Below are 17,376 nucleotides of genomic sequence, written 5' to 3'. Positions count from 1 at the left end.
CAAAATCAGTGTATTAATGAATTCAGCTGTCATGATTAGCTAATACATTTGAACAGTTCTCATGTAGCGTAGCACAATGTCCTGAACTTGCACCTTTTCAACATGACCAACCACAAAATACTTAAGCATCTTACCGTTAGAAAAATGACATGAAATTCTGTATGTTTCTGCTTGTGCAGTAAAGGCACGGTACACTGACAGAAACTGGAATGAGGAGCAGATGCTATACTCCATACCAACACAAGTATACTCTTGTGGGAGCAGGCTGTTCTTTTGCGTGTATCGTTTCTTCATTCTGGCAGAGTCCCATTCGACAGTGAATTAGCAACAGCAAAGGCAAATTGCCTTGCTTTCACTTTCGTTTATTCAAATGATTATGCAAGGTTAAAGTAGATGACATTTCCTCTTTGTTACTTTCTAGTTAGAGGAATGCAGTGAACTGACTGAAATACGGGCAAGACAATGCCCATTACCAGTTCGTACAATGTGCCTGTCATCAGGATTGTATTTCATAGTTCATTCCATTGTTTGTTTTCTTTATGGTGTGACTTAAGACCTAATGTGTCACACAAATTAAATTCTGAACAGATTCTAAAACAGATTATTACATAACAGTTCAAAAGACTTTTTTTGGAAGCAGAGTCTGCCTATGGTAGTTTGAACAACTACACAAAATTTTGGAGTATGAGTGGCATCAGCACTCAGTGCTATCCTCCCGTGCTGTACAGCATTCTCTGAGTTTTGATTTACTACACACCACTGGATTTATTAGCTCCCCCCCTCCTTTTCTTAACTACAACACCTACATGAAACATTAGTGAAGGGTAGAAGAGCCATTATGTCTTGCATTTAAGTGACTGCCATGGGTAAATCCAAGATGAGTACTACATGCTTTGAAGAGCAGTCTTTGCCCTCATGTCTTAAGTTTCTTTACTGAAACAGTAAGCTCAACTATGCACCAGAAATAGTTCTATAATGTGAAAGATTCCAAGTGCTCCTATGTCCTTCTCATTCTACCAGCTCAGGCTTTCATGGCCACAATAAAGCAGGCCAGCATTTTTCATCTCCCAAGCACAGTGCTGGATATTCCAATGGCATACAACAGCAGGTGGGCCAACATCCACAAATACTAGGGGGTTCCTAACTGTAATGATTTTCCCAGGCAGCATAGGCCATAAAGCATGAATTAAATTCAATTTATGAAATACATATCAACTTTTCTATGCTAATTGTGTTGCACCAACCTCTATTACAAGTTAGAAAAATTAGTTTCATGGGCTGTGTGTTAATTTCAAAGACTATTTTACTGTGAAAGCTACTGCTGTTAAACTACATACTTAAGTGGCTGCAAAACCACATACCACAATTTCAACTTGTGAGAAATCACGTAAGTAACCACCAGGCTACATCCAAAGGTGTCCCTTAAGCACTGAAGATGGCTTCTTCTCCAGACTGCCACCTTCACAGCCTTGACTGATGGTAAATACTCCAGAATACAAAGAAAGTAATTTGCCAGAGTGGCTGATCCAGGGACTGATTTTGTGGAATTCACATAGTTTAAGAAAAGCAGGACTGATGCAGATGCTCATCAGCACAGGTTTTCAACCCTCCCTTTCAATATTGTATCTAAGGCTACCCCTTCCATAGACAGCAGCCATGTTCTTTGGAGAACTTTATTAAAATATATCCAAGAAGTCATCAAACATTTTCTAATGAGCCAGGAGAGAACTGAAGTGAGAAAAACATCTGTACAGAGGACAGTGCTGTAAGGTTTTGTTTACATGCTTTATTTCAACGTTTCACAGTTTAATCATCATCTACAAAAATATATTTCTGAAACTCTGAGTCCTCTATAAAAAAGCTGGTCAGCAGCAGTGACCCTGACAAACAGAATGTACCTTGGGATAGTGTGAGCACCTCCTGTAAGCAGATCAGTGTGGCTAGGGAACTCCTGCCTCACCCTGGGAGACTTCTGTTCTTTGGGATTAAAGCTCTGCACTAGTTCTGAAGGAAGGCATTAAAAAAGTCATTCCATTTCTGTATACTGCACTAAGCTTGGGAAGGGTGTTGCAAGTTCAGTGTATCACACAGCAAAGAGTGCTAACAAAGCACTTGGCACTCAGGGAAAGAAGACCTCAGGATGCTTTAGTACTGGTAAACTTTTTCTTTGAGCTATTCATTCAGAACAGCCTTTGTCTGGTGATAATAGGTTCAGGCTGTCAGCAGAGGTACAAATGGCACACAAGCAGAGTAATCCTATAAAAGCAAAGAAGTCCTCCTTTGAGGACAAGATAAGGTTTCTGTCCATTTTTACCTCAGCATTTTCTGCTGTGGCTTTAATCAGGGGGAAAATTACTGTCACATTCAATTACAACCCTACATTGTGTTGGATAGAACGGAGCCACTATCAATGCTGTCAGCTTCAACTCCTTAGTACCCATAACTGGAAATATTTCTTACAACATCAATTATTTAATTCCTATGCTTACTAGTCACCAGTGTATCTAGCCATCAAAAATATGTAATGAGAAACTCAAGTTTCCCCCAAATGAGATCTTTCTACTCTTCCTCTGCTCAGCTATTTGACTGGTCTATTGAGATACTTGTAGTTAAGAAGAAAAAAAAATAAATTGCCTCTTTTAAAAAAATAAATCTATCTTGCATTGTGCTCTAGAAAAGACAAGGTCAATGTACTCTGATCCTCAAAGCTTGTAACTAGAAGCCCCTTACCACAAAATCTCAGACCTGAACCCATAAGCAGGGCAGGAATTTTCAATAGCAAATAAGGAGTAGTTACTGACAGACTGCTTCCCTAATGTGGTAAGACAGAAGATGAGCTCTCTGAAAACTTTTCCACACCTGTCAGTAGAGCTTTCTGAGCCAGCAGCTTGTGAAATCTAGATTTCCTAGACATTAGAGAATTCAGGAAAGTGCTGCTGGTTATTTTAGGTACATCTGCAATCAATGGGCTTCTGAGCTCCATGCTTTTGTTCAGAACAAGTTCTTCTGTAACTCATGCCTACCACCAGTCTCAGTCTGATCTGCTAAACCTGAGCAGCCAAGGAGGTATATGAATTTTAAGTAGAATCAGCATAATCCACAAAAACACAGAAGCCAAGAAACTTCACTGAGACAAATACCTTATCAAAAAAAGACACTCAGCACTAGAAAACTAGTATTATCTCACTAATGCTAAACAGTTAAAGTGTAAGATCTGTAAGAAAACACCTGAAGTTTACATCTTGACTATTTTCCTTTCCTGAATTGCTGGGGGGAGTGGAGAAGGTGAAGATAAAGGAATGAATCACTGTTTTAGTAGCAAGCCTTTACAGAGAAGGCAGTATTGGAGAGAAGTTTAAAACCAGGAAAAAAAATCTGAAAATTTAAGTTATTCTGAAAGCTTCCTTACTTTCCTAAACTAAACAGCCTAAACAGAGGATTTTGTCCATACTTTGTTTTTCCAGTCTGTTCCCATCTGTTCAGCTTCCAGTCACAGACATACAACAGAGAGAATCATCAAGGGAGGCAGAGAAACCCACACATAGGGTATGCCCCTGCTATAGCACCTACTTTAATATATCCGAACATGAACAAATCAGTCAGATATTATTACATCCTGTGCATGGAAAGGCTGTAACTGAAGTGTAACGAGATGAAATTAAAGTAAGACTTGGAACTAAAGAAAAATCTTCTCCTGTGGAATCTCTTTTGCTGAAGACTCCACACCCCTCAAAAAAGCGATTCATATTCAGTCATTTGTGAAATGGAAAAGACTTGCCAGCAACAATCCTGCCTTGGCTTCAGGTGAAAAACTGAAAGTATTCATTCGCCTTTAGTATCACAAAGCCTATTCATGTAAAACAAACTGCTGTCTTATATTTGCCCTGCTCTGTCATAAAGACATAGTATATCATAGAATCATAGAATATGATGAGTTGGAAGAGACCCATCAGGATCAAGTCCAACTCGTGGGCTTGTGCAGGACACCCCAAGAATCCCACCATGTACCCAAAAGCATTGTCCAAACACTTCTTGAACTAAGACAGGCTTGGTGCTGTGACAGCTTCCCTGGGGAGCCTATTCCAGTGCTCAACCACCTTCTAGGTGAAAACTTTTTCCTGACTGTTAAAAGCTGCCTTCTCCACCAGCACAGACAAGTGGGACATTACTTCTAGCTGATGCAATTATGCAAAAAGAAAAAAAATCTATGTCTTAAAGCTTGGAATTGTAGCATGATGGATCCCTTGTGGATAAACACTGCCATAGACTATGAGGTACTTGTGTGTGAGGAACTGGCAACTGCAGCTGCACGTTATTGCTACTTGCTGTTTCTCAGTGCAAGCTTTTCCCATTTCTGCATTTTCTTACCTTCTCCAAGTTATAGACTCCAGGGTGAACTGTTCTGAAGCCTCACAAACATAGTGGCCACCAAAATACATTTGATGACATTTTAATCCCTTCCAAATTATTTACAAGGCTGGCTTTGAGACTGCTAAGTTTTAATGTCAGGCCTACAACTGCATAGAGGAAACTTTGTATGGTCAAGAATTAACAGTGCCTGCGCTATGCCTGTTCTCACAGTAAACGTTAATTAAAACAAGCGAAGTAACACACAGAGCTTAGCCTAGGCTGCATTCTATCAAGGGCATAATGAAGACAATAGTCACAACTTCTCCAATTCATTAATATCTTTTCTAATATTCCCCATGGCTACACTTAAAAGAGGTCCAGCCAAATTAAATTTAAGCTACAAGTCACAACTGAAAAGTGTGCACTTAAGTCTGGTGTTCCGAACACTGAGGACCATACCTGATCAGGCGGCTTCACTTCTATTTTCATGTACACAAAGACAGTTCCCTGTCACAGACAACTGAAGCAGATACATGGAAAAACTGATTCATTAAGCCAAGGGGAGGCAAGGTCACTGCTGCCATGCCCCAGAGAAGGAGAAAGATTCATTGAGAAATTATAACTAAAGGGTTACAAAATAAAGGCAAGAGCTAAAGTTTGTCGGCAATGAAATGCATTCTCCTGTCCCATGTGAACAGGAAACAGTGTCTGTAGGGTGTTAAAGAAGGTCCTAGGAGGAGATGCCCTCCTACATTTTCCTGCTGCCAAAGGAGAGGAGAGAAACACACTGCTATTGGTCAGCAGGAATCTCTCTATCTGCATCCAGTTTGCTTGTCTCTCCTGGGGAAGGGGTACGTGGTGCAGAGTGAGAAACAGGAGGGATCCCATGAGCTACAATCCCTTCCACTACTGGTGGTTCTGGCAGCCCAGGGTTGGCTACTCCCACTACTCCTGGAGGAAACCTAAAACCAACAAAAACATAGAAATTACAAGCTTATCCAACAGTTATTAAAAGGAAAAGGAGCCGTGCTCTCAGACATGTGCTGGAAACAAATCCCTCTTTCTAACGCAAATGCTCCGAGATAAAACACAGGAAAAGTCTTCAGAGCTGAAGAACAGCAGTGAGATCCCAATGCCAAATGACACCTGTTTGCAGACAGACCCAGATAGTCTGAGGTCACATACTAAGCATTTGAAAACAGACACAAAATTTATCTCCAGTGGAAAACATCGTGAGGTACTCTATGAAGGCACCTGGAGGGCTAGGAATTCCCTCCCCATCAGCAGGAGGAATATAAGCTGCAGTTATCCTTCACTGGGCTCCAAGACAGAAAAAGTAAGAAGCTGAACTAATAGAACAGCTGGATGCAAAATGAAAAACAGGAGAGCAACAGTCATTAATTGCTAATGACCTGTTCTTCCATTACTTTCATTCTGCTTCCCTATGCCCTCTCCATAAATACATCTCAATCCCTGTAAATCACTCACACAAGGAAAGAAAATATATTTCCTATTTTGTAGATGGGAGACAAACAGAAGGGAAGCAACCTGCCCACAATCACTTAGCAGGTCTGTAAAAGATAAATAAACTCAAATACACTCCATTTAGACTACTGAACAAATCCACTGGACAATGTTTCAGTAATAGTCCATAGCTGGGCTACAGGCAAGAACTGTGCTTTGTTTATATAGCCCTAATGATGTACACAACTTCTGATGTAAAGTTCCGGTCCTTTTTTTGGGCATTGAGCAGGCTCTCTTATATTACGGTATCTCCTAGACAGGTCTTCCAAGGATTTGGAAATATTGACCAGTATGCAACTGGAAGTAAATGACCAAGTACACACTAAGTCCTAGTACAGCTTTAGAAGTGCTGCTGTTAAGTTTTGGGAAAGAGCTCATATACAGAGTATATAGGAACAGAGACATACCTGTTTGCAGGTAAAGGCAGTTCTCAAACCCCTGGCCTACTTCAGCCGGAAGACATGCTTGGATAACCTACATATCTCACCTGTATGCTGTCGCTCCATTGAGTTCTGGGTGGACAGTTGCAGGATCAATACTGGACCACTGAGCTGCTAACAGCAAGTACTCCTTATTAACACAGTTTCTCAAAGCATCTGGTATGTGACCTGCAAGGGCACCAAGAATGACAAAAAACCAGAAAAGAGGTAGGAGAGACTTGTTCCCTGCAGCATTTACAAAGGAAAGTAGAAAGGAAAAGCACAGTATCTTTTTCATGCACCTCCACAGGATAACACTGGGCACAGGAGACTCTCCTCTGAGCATCTGGTGTCTAGGGACAGCAAGAAACTGATCTTTCCTTCCCATTTCTGTGATCTTGTGAAAATTATTGCCACAAACTGCAACTGGCAAGCCTCACTTCTTCCAAGAGGCTATTATTTAAGGAAAAAGTAAAACTGTCAAAGGAAAGATTGCAAAGGATTTGGAAGATGTAGGTAAAAAGGCTTTCCCCAGGAGAGGTAGAGCCACTCCAGCATTAGGTACAAGAATTCTCAGAAGGCAAAGATACAATTATCAACTTACACTCCAGTTCCAGAAACCAGTTAGTGAGTCTAAGTTTTCAGAACAATCAGTATAATCCTTGCAGTGAACTAACAAAAAAACACTAATTCAGCAGCAGCTGCAAATCTTCTTCATTACCTGTAATAGCTCTGCGGATCTCTTTAGCTGCGTCTTCTCTGGATTCAATGGAAGCCTGTTCACTGTACCAGGCAGTGTGAGGGGTGCAGATAACATTGGGTGCATCTTTTAAGGGCCCCTGAGCGAAACTGTGGGGAAGAAAAAGGTTTTTTCCAGAAGTGATAACCCCATCTGTCCTCTTGGGCATCACTGTAACCCAAATAATTAAAAAAAAAATGAACCAAAGAAACCCCAAACCACCAAAAGAATCATCCAGCTCCAGTGAGCCACCAGATAGCAGCAGACATGCAGGTACAATATTACCTGAAAGGCTCAGACTCATGCACGTCCAATGCTGTTCCTCTGATTCTCCCCTCTTTCAAGGCTTGTGCTAAGGCTTTCTCATCTACCAGCCCTCCCCGAGCCGTGTTCACTAAGAAGCAGCCCTGACGCATCTGGAAGAAGAGAAATATTAAGTACATTGAGAATGAGACTTTTCATGGAAGCTAAGTGAATCTTGGGAAGTCTACTGGAAATAAGCAGGAGTCTGCAGTGATTAGATGAGGCCTGGAGGAACTAGGAGTGCTTTCACTGCAAAGCTTACCACAGGGGAAATGCCTGCAAGCAATGCTTGAGAAATTTGCTTTAAAAATCAACGAACAAAACCACAAGACAACAAGGGCAAAAGTGGAACTCTCAAGTTCTGCACTCCATATTCATCCTACTACATTAAAAAAGAAAGAGGACATGAACCATTAATCAAGTATCCAGCTATACAAAACTGGACTACAATGTCCAAATATCTCTCGCAAAAGCACTGGAAAACATTCATAGACTAGTGGAGTTTAGCCCGAGACTGACTTTGCAGTGGGCTTGGGCAGAGAGGCTTTGGCAGTGCTGTGTAAAACAACATACACAGTCCAGCCACAACACAACCAGCACAGTAAATGATGTATTTTAGAGATAATGTGTAATTATTGAATCACCTAAAATATTCTTTATAAATGAAACTACTTGGCAAGAAGAGCCAATCCTGTTCTTCTCTTAACATAAAATTCTATACAGCAAAAAGCACAGGCACCCGGATCCACACGCTCCCAGCCTCCAAAGGCAGCAGGAGGCACACAACAGAGGCAGCAGGATTCACACGCTCTCAGCCTCTGTGAAAGCAGCAGTTTCTGTTTGCATTCATTTCCACAGTGCTCTGTGGGGGAAATCAAGCTCCTGCTGCACCTGTTTAATAGTGAAGTCATTGATGAGGTGATGGTTATGTTCATTCAGGCTGCAGTGCAATGTGATGCAATCGCTGTGCATTAGTAGATCCTGCAGGGTTCCTACTCGTTGTAAACCCAAGGATCGCTCCACTCCATCCGGCAGATAGGGATCATAGAAAATCACGTTGAAGCCAAAGGACTTGGCTCGCAGAGCCACTGCCTGTCCAACTCGGCCTTCACAAAAGAAAACCCACAATCATCAAGGAAAGGTAAAACAAACTTTAAAGACAAGTTACTGGGGCAGACTGGGAGCCTACACTGAAGTTTACTGCCAGGGCCCAAGGTACTGCAGCCCTGGAAACCCCCAGGATTGCCATAGGGGTTCAGAGGAGGCTATTCAGTGCTGATCCTATGTGGCTAATTCTAGTTTTTCCCCATGCAATAGCCAGGGCTTAGTCAAGAAGCAGCTCTGTTTTCAAGCCAAATCTGGACTCTTAGTCAGAGGTAATAATCTGACTACAAGAACTTGGAGAAGGAATTGATAGCCACCTTTCAGGCAGCTTCATTACCAATAACAGAGCCTAACACATAGGGAAACAGTCACTGAGAAGAGCTGTATGAATGTTCCAATTCTTCTAACCATTTGAAATTGAAAAAAGAATACCCGATCCCCTCACATGTACCCAACTCTCGAAGATATCCGGAATGACAGAATAGGGCATTACCATTCCTTAGAAGTCAGTGTTTCACAAAGAACAGCTGTACAATTATCACTTTTCTCAGTATGTGACTCTTAGCTTCCCAAAAATGTTCACAGTTCTCTTTTCAGCCTACAATTCCCATCACTTACCTAGTCCAATGATGCCCAAAGTCTCCCCACGGATACGCACAGCGCCTCCAGCCACCTCTCGAATCTGTTCTACACTTGAGGCTCGATTCCCTTCCCGCAGAGCCTGATGTAGCCAAGTAACACGGCGATAGAGGTTCAAGATGTGGCAGAGGGTAGAGTCAGCAGTCTCCTCTACTGAGGAGGAAGGGATGTTGCAAACTGCAATTCCTACAAAGCCACAGAGGTAGTATGAGATTTATAGCATCACAATTCTAAACCAACATAAAGCCCCTAGAAGCACAAATGCTGAAAGATAATTCAGTACTCCAGAACTCCAGAAACACAGGATTCATTTCAGAACCTCACTCTACAACAACACAGATGGGACCAGCCATCTTTTCATTCCCCCAGGAACTACCATTCCTTCCTTAGAAACATCTATTTGATTGACATACTCACCAGGAAAACAAACAAAAGACCAAACGAACAAGCTAAAATGAGAAAACTGGGCCTTACAAGTGATACAAGAAAACTGTTCTAAAATATCTGCATTCAAAAAGATGCATTCCTTCCACAGATACTCCTGACAGATTAACTGGCAGACTGTAGAAGAATTGAGACAGATGGCTGAGCTCTTCATGCCTCACAGTCCAGATGCTCACTGCAAGCATCAGCCTTCCCAGGAGCAACAAAAAGTAACTAACTCATTAGACGTAGACAGAAGCCCCAGAAGCTTCTCTAAATCCATTTGAAGTTACACTTTAAAATAACAACACATAACACTCCCACTCTAGAATAACATACAACCACAAGGACCATAAAACCCATGGCTACAACTATCAGGTAAATTTGAATTGAAGTCCTAAAGGCATAAATTACTGTCAGAAAAGGGAGGGATGGAACACTGTATCAAAACCTGATAATTCCTGAGTACTCTATTAAAAAAAAAAAAAAGAAATTGGATGGAGGAGGCTGGCAACATACCATTTCACTCTTGCTTTCCTTTATTCAACAAACCAGCCAAGAAACAAAAATAATTGGATGAAGAAATGGTCTCTTCCAAAACATGACTCTAGCCACTTGCCAAACCAAGGCAAGTGCCTTGCCTCAAAAATCCACCACTTAGCTAAAAACTGGAAACAGAATCTAAGCAATGGTTGAAGGCGTCATTGTTTCATTAGCCTATTCAGAGGCAACACTTGACTAAACCCAAAACCATGCTTTCCCATGAGAATTAGGAGAGCAACGGCCACAGACAATCCCAGATCTCTGACTGCTCTTCTCTGTCAAATTATTTTCAATTGTGTCATAATGCCACACAGAGAACTCGGAGGGCATGAATAGGGGTGATAGAAAAACCCAATTTCTCTAAATCTCACTGGTTACCATTTCATTCAACTCTAGACAAGTCCCATGCATCCATTACACAGCCAGACACACATTTGTATAAACATGCAGTATTATGCCTAAATATGAAAAAGCACAAAGACGGAAAACAGCCCTTTGGTTTCTGAAGATTCAGAACACACAACAGTATCTTACCTTAAAAGGCCTGGCTAAGAATAAAAATAACCATTAATTGTCCAAGAAAAAGCAAATCTGGCCACATGTAAGGGTCATCATACTATTGCTCCAAAGCAAAAGTGGCAAGCAACAGCCTGATGGTGAAAGAACTTTGACTTATTTCACCTTGGATTAATGAGTGTGCAGTGCGGGAAAGGGAAATCTTTGAATATGAATGGATCAAAGGTATGGATGGTGACTTTAAGTAGAGAAACATAAGACAACATTAGGTTCTAAACTCAGCCCAAGTATGTATAGGCTGGATAAAAGCCATGGACCTTGACAGGAACTCTTGAGACTCTTCCTTTGAATCATCCAGATGAAAAGGTTCTTTAGACTTAATTCAAGCACTAGCCAAATATACACTCTTCATTTATTAGCAATTCATCTGTTCTTACAGATCTGGAAATTGCAATGCCTACCTATTTCAATTTTATATACAAATACCTGTATTTGATTTAAGCTTAACAGGACCTGCATTATAATAAGGAAGCTTTCAAATCCCTTACACTTGTCAAACTTAAAAGAGAAGGGGCAGGGTACTTAAGTGATCCATATCATCTAAGAGACTACAAGGTCGAGAAGTCTCACTCCCATCTGTTTAATAAATAGCAGCTTTTTGTCACTTGATCCAGAGGCTTTTCACATGCCTAGGGTTCTAAAGGGATAACTAATAAAGTTTTGAATCAGAACCTACTTGCATATACAAAATTAAGAGGAAAGCTCATGAAGCATTTACAGTGAATTTATCCTGCATCAGCATTTGCAGGTGGCTTTCAAACATCAGTTGGCTCAGTGCTCACAAAAAAACCAAGGTCATCTCACCAAAAGTTACCTAGACACCATATTCAGGTTCCTGAATCCCAAACAACAAAGACATCAATATCTATAACTGAGAATCTTTCTTTTAAGCCACCTACCAGTCCCTATATTAGTCAGCTTCCTAAAGACACCTGATACTGAGCAGCTCCAGATCTTTGTACATAAAAGTTTTTGAATGCACTCAACTATAAAGCACAAAAAACCCAAGGAGTGTTCCATTTCACATTCAGTTCTGATTGCAACAGACACCTAATGGTGTCATCATACCTAATTCTGCAGCAGATTTGATGTCAACATTGTCATAGCCGCTGCCAATACGCACAATGACCCTGAGGGCTTTGAATTTCTCCAGATCCTGACGAGAAAGGGTAATAGTGTGATACATCAGAGCTCCTACTGCCTCATTCAGCACCTATAACAAAAACCAGTCCAAATCATTATCTGGTTTGGTCACCTAAAAGGCAGAGCTCTACTTCTGAATGCTTGCACATTTTCTTGCCCACCTTTTCATGGATTTCCTGAGTTGACTGAGCATCACAAAATGCCACTGTAGCAACATCCTTCAAGATGGGCATCTCCACAGTGCAATCTCGTCCATCCAGGAGCGCAACCAGTGGCCGTGCTGGCATTGGGCCATTCACAATAGGAGGCCGTATGCCTATTAAGAAAGTTAGCAGGAGTGATTACATGGAAGACAAGAATTCTGGAACCATCATCTGCTAGTCCAATAAGGCACTAATAGTATTTAAGAACAGATTAGGCAAAGCAAAATACATGAATAGAAAACAAACACATGGAAAAGACGCTGGGAAAAAATACAACCACCTCTGCCACTACTTAATAAAGGAAAATAAATCATGTTTTATCAATAATGAGATCACAAAAGTGATCTACTCAGCAGCACGCCCTCTTACTCCAGCCTCCTGAAGCGAGTGACAAAGTCGCTTCAGACCTCCTCCCTAGTAACCTGCCCCCGCTCCATCCCAGCATGCCCAGATACTATTTCCTCCTTAAGTGAGCAGAACTTGTACGTTCACAGGGCCTCCGACAGTCACTAGCATCCGCCCCTTTCCAGAATGCCGTAGGCAGCGCCTCCGCGGCGCCGGCATCCTGCTCGCCGCCGGCCAGACGAACGCTCAGCGGCTGCGTCGGGTCCCCGCGGCAATAGGGCAAGTGCCGCTCGCCGCCGCCCGCTGCTGCCGCCGCCGCTGCCGAGGGGGGCCCGCCCCGCCTCACCTTCGCAGATCCGGTCCAGACGCTGCCGCTTCACTTTGTGCCGGTCCATGGGCCGGGCGGGGCCGCGCCGCCCTCGGCGCCGCGGAAGCACCCGAGACCCGTCACTCGCCGCCCGCGCCGCTCCGGCGGAACCGGAAAGGCGGGCCCGGGCCCACGCGAGCGGCATTGCCGCCAATGGCTTGCCCCACGCTTCCGCTTCCAGTTCGCGGAACTTGGCCTTGGAGGGGAGGCATGGGAACCAGTGGGACGGGATCGGACCGGACCGGACCGGACCGAGCGGGGCTGGGCTTCTCCGGGGTCGTTCGGTACTCCTGGGTCAGAGCCGGCTCCGGGCCAACTGGGGCTGCAGGGAATGGGCCAGGAGGGTGGTTACAAAAACTTGAGAGGTGGATCCTGGGATGTTCCTTCACGTCTTCCTAGGAAGGTCTTTGTGCATGCGACAAAACGGGGAGCCATTCTAAGCGGTTCTGCTTCTGTCTTGCCGCCTTTGCAGCCGTGTGTCCCACACCTGCCCCGTGCTACCGGGAGTGGATCAACGCTGCAATACCCGCTCATCCTGAGAATCCGTTGCATAAATCACGACAAGGACATGGCCAGGCAAGCTCTGTACAGTTTATTGAAGAGCAGATTCAAGCTATTTCTTGCACAAACTTTCCTGGTACGTGATCTGAAGACCATAGAGTTGATCCACTTTCACATGGCCCTTTTCTTCAATACCTCCCACATTCCATTCAGATATGCCACGATATGTTTTTAGAGATCCGTGTGCATTCCTCCTGCTCTGTGGTGGAATTTGGTGGGCAAAAGGCAACGGGATAATTGGAACTGCCAGCTGGCACCTAGGTGTTGGGAGGAATCGGTTAAAAGTAGATGTCTGCATGTTTAGGAGGATTGTAAAACACACAACTGGAAATAACTCTTGCTAAATCGGTGTGAACACTCTGGTGATCCACTGGCATGAACCCAGGTTAATGGTGCGTGTGTCTCCCCTTGTCTTTCTCTGCCTAGGGGTTGCTTCAGGGATTCCCCAGTTTGCAAGGAAAAGGAAATAAATTTCTCTTTGGGGTTTGGCCATGGGTTTGTGGCTGTCCCGGCTGCTGCCTGCCCGTGCTGACACACACTTGGGCAGTTAAACAATAGCAAGGCAAGAATGTTTGGCAAAGATAAAGTGCTTAGAAAAATGTGGTTTCAGGCCCACCGGGTTTGATGACCCTTATATATCTCAGATTATTTAATGAACTGGTTGAAATAGTGACAGAAGTGTCACTGAAACTGCGGGAAAAACAAAATCCGTCCAGCAACATTTCAGTGTTACAGAGTCAAGGCATTACTTTATTTCTGGCCTGGATAGGTTCTGGTCAGGATGTGGCACAGAAATAATTTTATCCACACATAGACTGAGTGTGCAGAGAAAGTCATTCCATGACACATTAATTTTACAAGATTTCCCCCAAACTTTATACAGTCAAAACCCATAGAACTTTATCGGTTTACTGTTCATTAGTCCAAAGTTGCATAGTTCTTAGTATCTGGTTTCCTGTTGCATTTGGATTTCTTTGCCTCCTATGCTAACTGGGTCTTACCTCTCTTCTCCCAAATTAGCTGTCTCCGACCATGCCAGGGGGGAGGTTTGGAGTTGATGTTCCGTTAATGGCCGCTGATGGCCATTGATGGTCTTTATCTTTTATGCTGCTCCAGTCTCTTCGGATGTTAAATTCATCACACCTCACCTGGTAGAACAATGCCTTGGAAAGAAATTTAAAACTCCTTTTCCTTCGCCAAAAGCAAACAAAACCCTTGACTAAAGTTATATAAATTTGTTTTTTTAAACTGGTATATTTTCTAGCAGAAGCATGAGGAGTAACTCTGATACCAGGAACATGGAAGAGGCCAAAACCTGCCTGTGTGGGAAGATACAAGAGGATAGGCTAAGGAATATGAATAAATGAATTTGCCTGTAATTAAAAAAAATAATCTGGTGCATGTAAATTGTTTGTGGCAATCAGAAAGACTACTACTCATTTCCAACACTGGCAAGACATTTCCAACACTGTAGCCACATATAGTGTCTACACTATATGCAGCTATTAAAAAACAAAAATTGGGCAGTTTTACCCATTTGGTTTTCCGGCCAAACCTCAGAGGAAAGCCTTCTAACACATTACGCAAACAGTCTTAATCTTCTGGAGCACAATTGCCTGTGGCCAATGGAGTCTTCCCTTACATTTAAGCTGGCTGATCTTCATATCTGTATAAAAACCTCAGTAAAAATCTCTCTGAGGGCATTCAGGTATCCTCCTCACCTGTCAACACTCTTCCTGTTAGCTCTTCAGGCAAGTACTTTGTTGGACACTTAAAAAACCAAGGGATAGGAGGCAAGAGATGATTTTTCTAAGGACAAAGAAATTGGAAATCCTAGAAACCTTGTTCCCAGAGGCAAAAGTTGTAAAGAAAGCCTCATTTATCTGAATACAGCAGCTCTGTGTTGTGGTCCAAAGTCCTGCCATGTATCATAGAATCCTAGAGTAATAGCATATGCTGAGTTGGAAGAGATCCATCACAATCATCACTCTGACTCATGGCCCTGTGCAGGACATCCCAAGAACCCCATGATGTGCCTGAGAGCAGGGTCCAAACACTTCTTGAACTTAGCCACTTGGTGCTGTGACCACTGCCTTGGGGAGCCTGTTCCAGAGCTCAGCCACTCGTCAGGTGAAAAACCTTTCTCTGATATCCAACCTAAACCTCCCTGTCTCAGCTCCACGCCTTTTCCTCAAGTCCTGTACTCGTCAAAAGAGTGAAGACATCTGTACCTGCCCCTCTGCTTCTCCTCGTGAGGATGTTGACGACTTCAATGAGTTCTCCCCTCGGCCTCCTCTTCCTCAGGCTGAACAAACCAAGTGACCTCAGCTCCTCTTCATAAGGCTTTCCATCCAGACCCTTCTCCATCCTCATGGCCTCCTTTGGATGGTCTCTAGCAGCTGAATGTCTTTTTAATATTGTGCTGCCCAAAGCTGCACTCAAGGTGCAGTACTCAGTACTCACAGTGAGGCCGCACCAGTGCAGATTAAAGTGCAGATTAAAGCAGGACAATCACCTCCCTTGACTGGCAGACAGTTCTTTGCTTGATGCACCTCAGGACATGGTTGGCCTTCCTGGGTGCCAGGGCATGCTGTTGACTTCAGTAGGAGCGGCTTGTCCCTCAGTCTTCCCTGGTAGTCTCTAAAGCACCTAATGCTGCTGATAAGGTGTAAAGTAAACAGCCCCTGTGCTGCTGCCCTGCCATGTGCCTACCTCTTCTACAATGCAAAGAGGAGAAAATGTACAGGAGTGATTAAAATAAGAACCTACTGGCTCTGGTTCTGTGTTCCACAGCACTGAAAGTTAGTGAAGATGGCAGCAGAGTGGGACCACTGATCTTTGTGGCCTAATGTGGCTTTAAGTCATCTGTCTCATGGCTTGAATGAATAGAAGTCCAGTTCATTTCACTGTGGAAAGCAGCTGTAGGACTGCTGCTGAATCAAGAGGAAATAATCTGATTAATGTTATTTAACTTGGTTGCTTTCATACCTTTTTAAGTACCTTGCTAGCCTAGAGGAAAGTAAAGTCTTTGGTTCGGTTCCTGTCCTGATTTCAGCACAGATCAGCGTGAGGGGGCATGGCCAATACCCTAACATTATTTGATACCACCTCACATCATTGCCAGGGGCAGAGAAAGGGACTCCCTTGCTTCTGAGAAGGGGTTCTTTCTGGTGGGGAAAAGTGTTATTGGGAAGAGCCAGTCAGTATTGTTGTGGACTTCCCATGCAAATAATTTCTTTGTCTTATACATTTTCTTATTAATATTGTTGCTGTTACCGTTCCTTTTCTTATCTCATTGCTGTTTTTCTGGTAAATTGTTCTTATCTCAACCTGTGATCTTTGCCTTTTGTTCTTCCCGTTGAAGGAAGGCGGGGGAGCAAGCAGTGCAGTTTCAGTGGGAGCATTAAAATGGGAAATATTGACTACATTGAACAGTTACAACTCCTAACGCCTGGGTCTGTCTTACCACTGCCAGATCCACTGTCCTGCAAACTAATTCAGCTTCACTTGAGACAAGGAGAGACAATATACATCATGGATATACCTGGATCAGAACAATGGGCTCATTGCTTACATGTCTTTGAATCAAAATATAGTGTAATGCATTATTAAAACTACTTACTTAGTCTATGTTCTTGCCTCTCAAGAAAATTAGACTTAAGGTAGTAGACCAGTGCTGTTCTAAGATATTCTTCCTTTCCTCCCTTGAAAAAGTGTTTTTGCTTTCCTTTAACAAATCATTTCTCTTCTGAGCTACTCATGCCTTAAATTACTTCTGTCATCCAAGCATGTGCACACTAACCACTGCCTTAACTAGTTGTTGGAAAGGGACTTAGAGAGTCTCTAGTCAAACGTCTCTGCTAGTCGGTACTAACACCAACAAAAGAGCAAATTGGCTGTAACTTTTTCTATAAGTTCAGATACAGACACTGATATGTTTCTAGATAATCTGTCCTTAGTAAACTTCTTAGTAAAAAAGTTTTTCAAAGCATCCAGCCTGAACAACTCGAGATGGAATTTGTGGCCATCATCACTTTTTATATCACCTGCCATTTGGGTTTATCGCCTTTGCAGTTCACCTTGAAGTAGCTGTAGGGTGATAGTAGATCATCTGTAAAATTCCTCTTTGCCAAGCAC

At 42.9% G+C, this 17,376-nt stretch overlaps 2 protein-coding genes across 2 annotated transcripts; one reads left to right on the top strand and one right to left on the bottom strand.

Moving 5' to 3' along the window:
* Positions 1-1,766: 1,766 nt before the first annotated feature.
* Positions 1,767-12,789, bottom strand: LOC146431466 (C-terminal-binding protein 2-like). Its single transcript, XM_085074140.1, has 9 exons — positions 12,658-12,789; positions 11,925-12,079; positions 11,689-11,833; positions 9,058-9,264; positions 8,227-8,441; positions 7,318-7,448; positions 7,015-7,142; positions 6,362-6,482; positions 1,767-5,312 (listed from the first exon to the last, which is right to left on the bottom strand). The coding sequence occupies exons 1-9, from the start codon at positions 12,704-12,706 to the stop codon at positions 5,141-5,143; spliced, it is 1,323 nt and encodes a 440-aa protein (XP_084930266.1). The 5' UTR covers positions 12,707-12,789; the 3' UTR covers positions 1,767-5,140.
* Positions 12,459-14,631, top strand: LOC146431465 (uncharacterized). Its single transcript, XM_085074153.1, has 2 exons — positions 12,459-12,972; positions 13,151-14,631. Exons 1-2 carry the CDS (start codon positions 12,832-12,834, stop codon positions 13,412-13,414), a joined length of 405 nt encoding a protein of 134 aa, XP_084930279.1. The 5' UTR covers positions 12,459-12,831; the 3' UTR covers positions 13,415-14,631.
* The last annotated feature ends 2,745 nt before the right edge of the window (positions 14,632-17,376 follow it).

The sequence above is a fragment of the Lichenostomus cassidix genome, chromosome 13, assembly GCF_008360975.1.
Source record: "Lichenostomus cassidix isolate B80296 chromosome 13, HeHo_3.0, whole genome shotgun sequence".
NCBI lineage: Eukaryota > Metazoa > Chordata > Aves > Passeriformes > Meliphagidae > Lichenostomus > Lichenostomus cassidix.
This window is presented reverse-complemented; position numbering and strand designations above follow the sequence as displayed.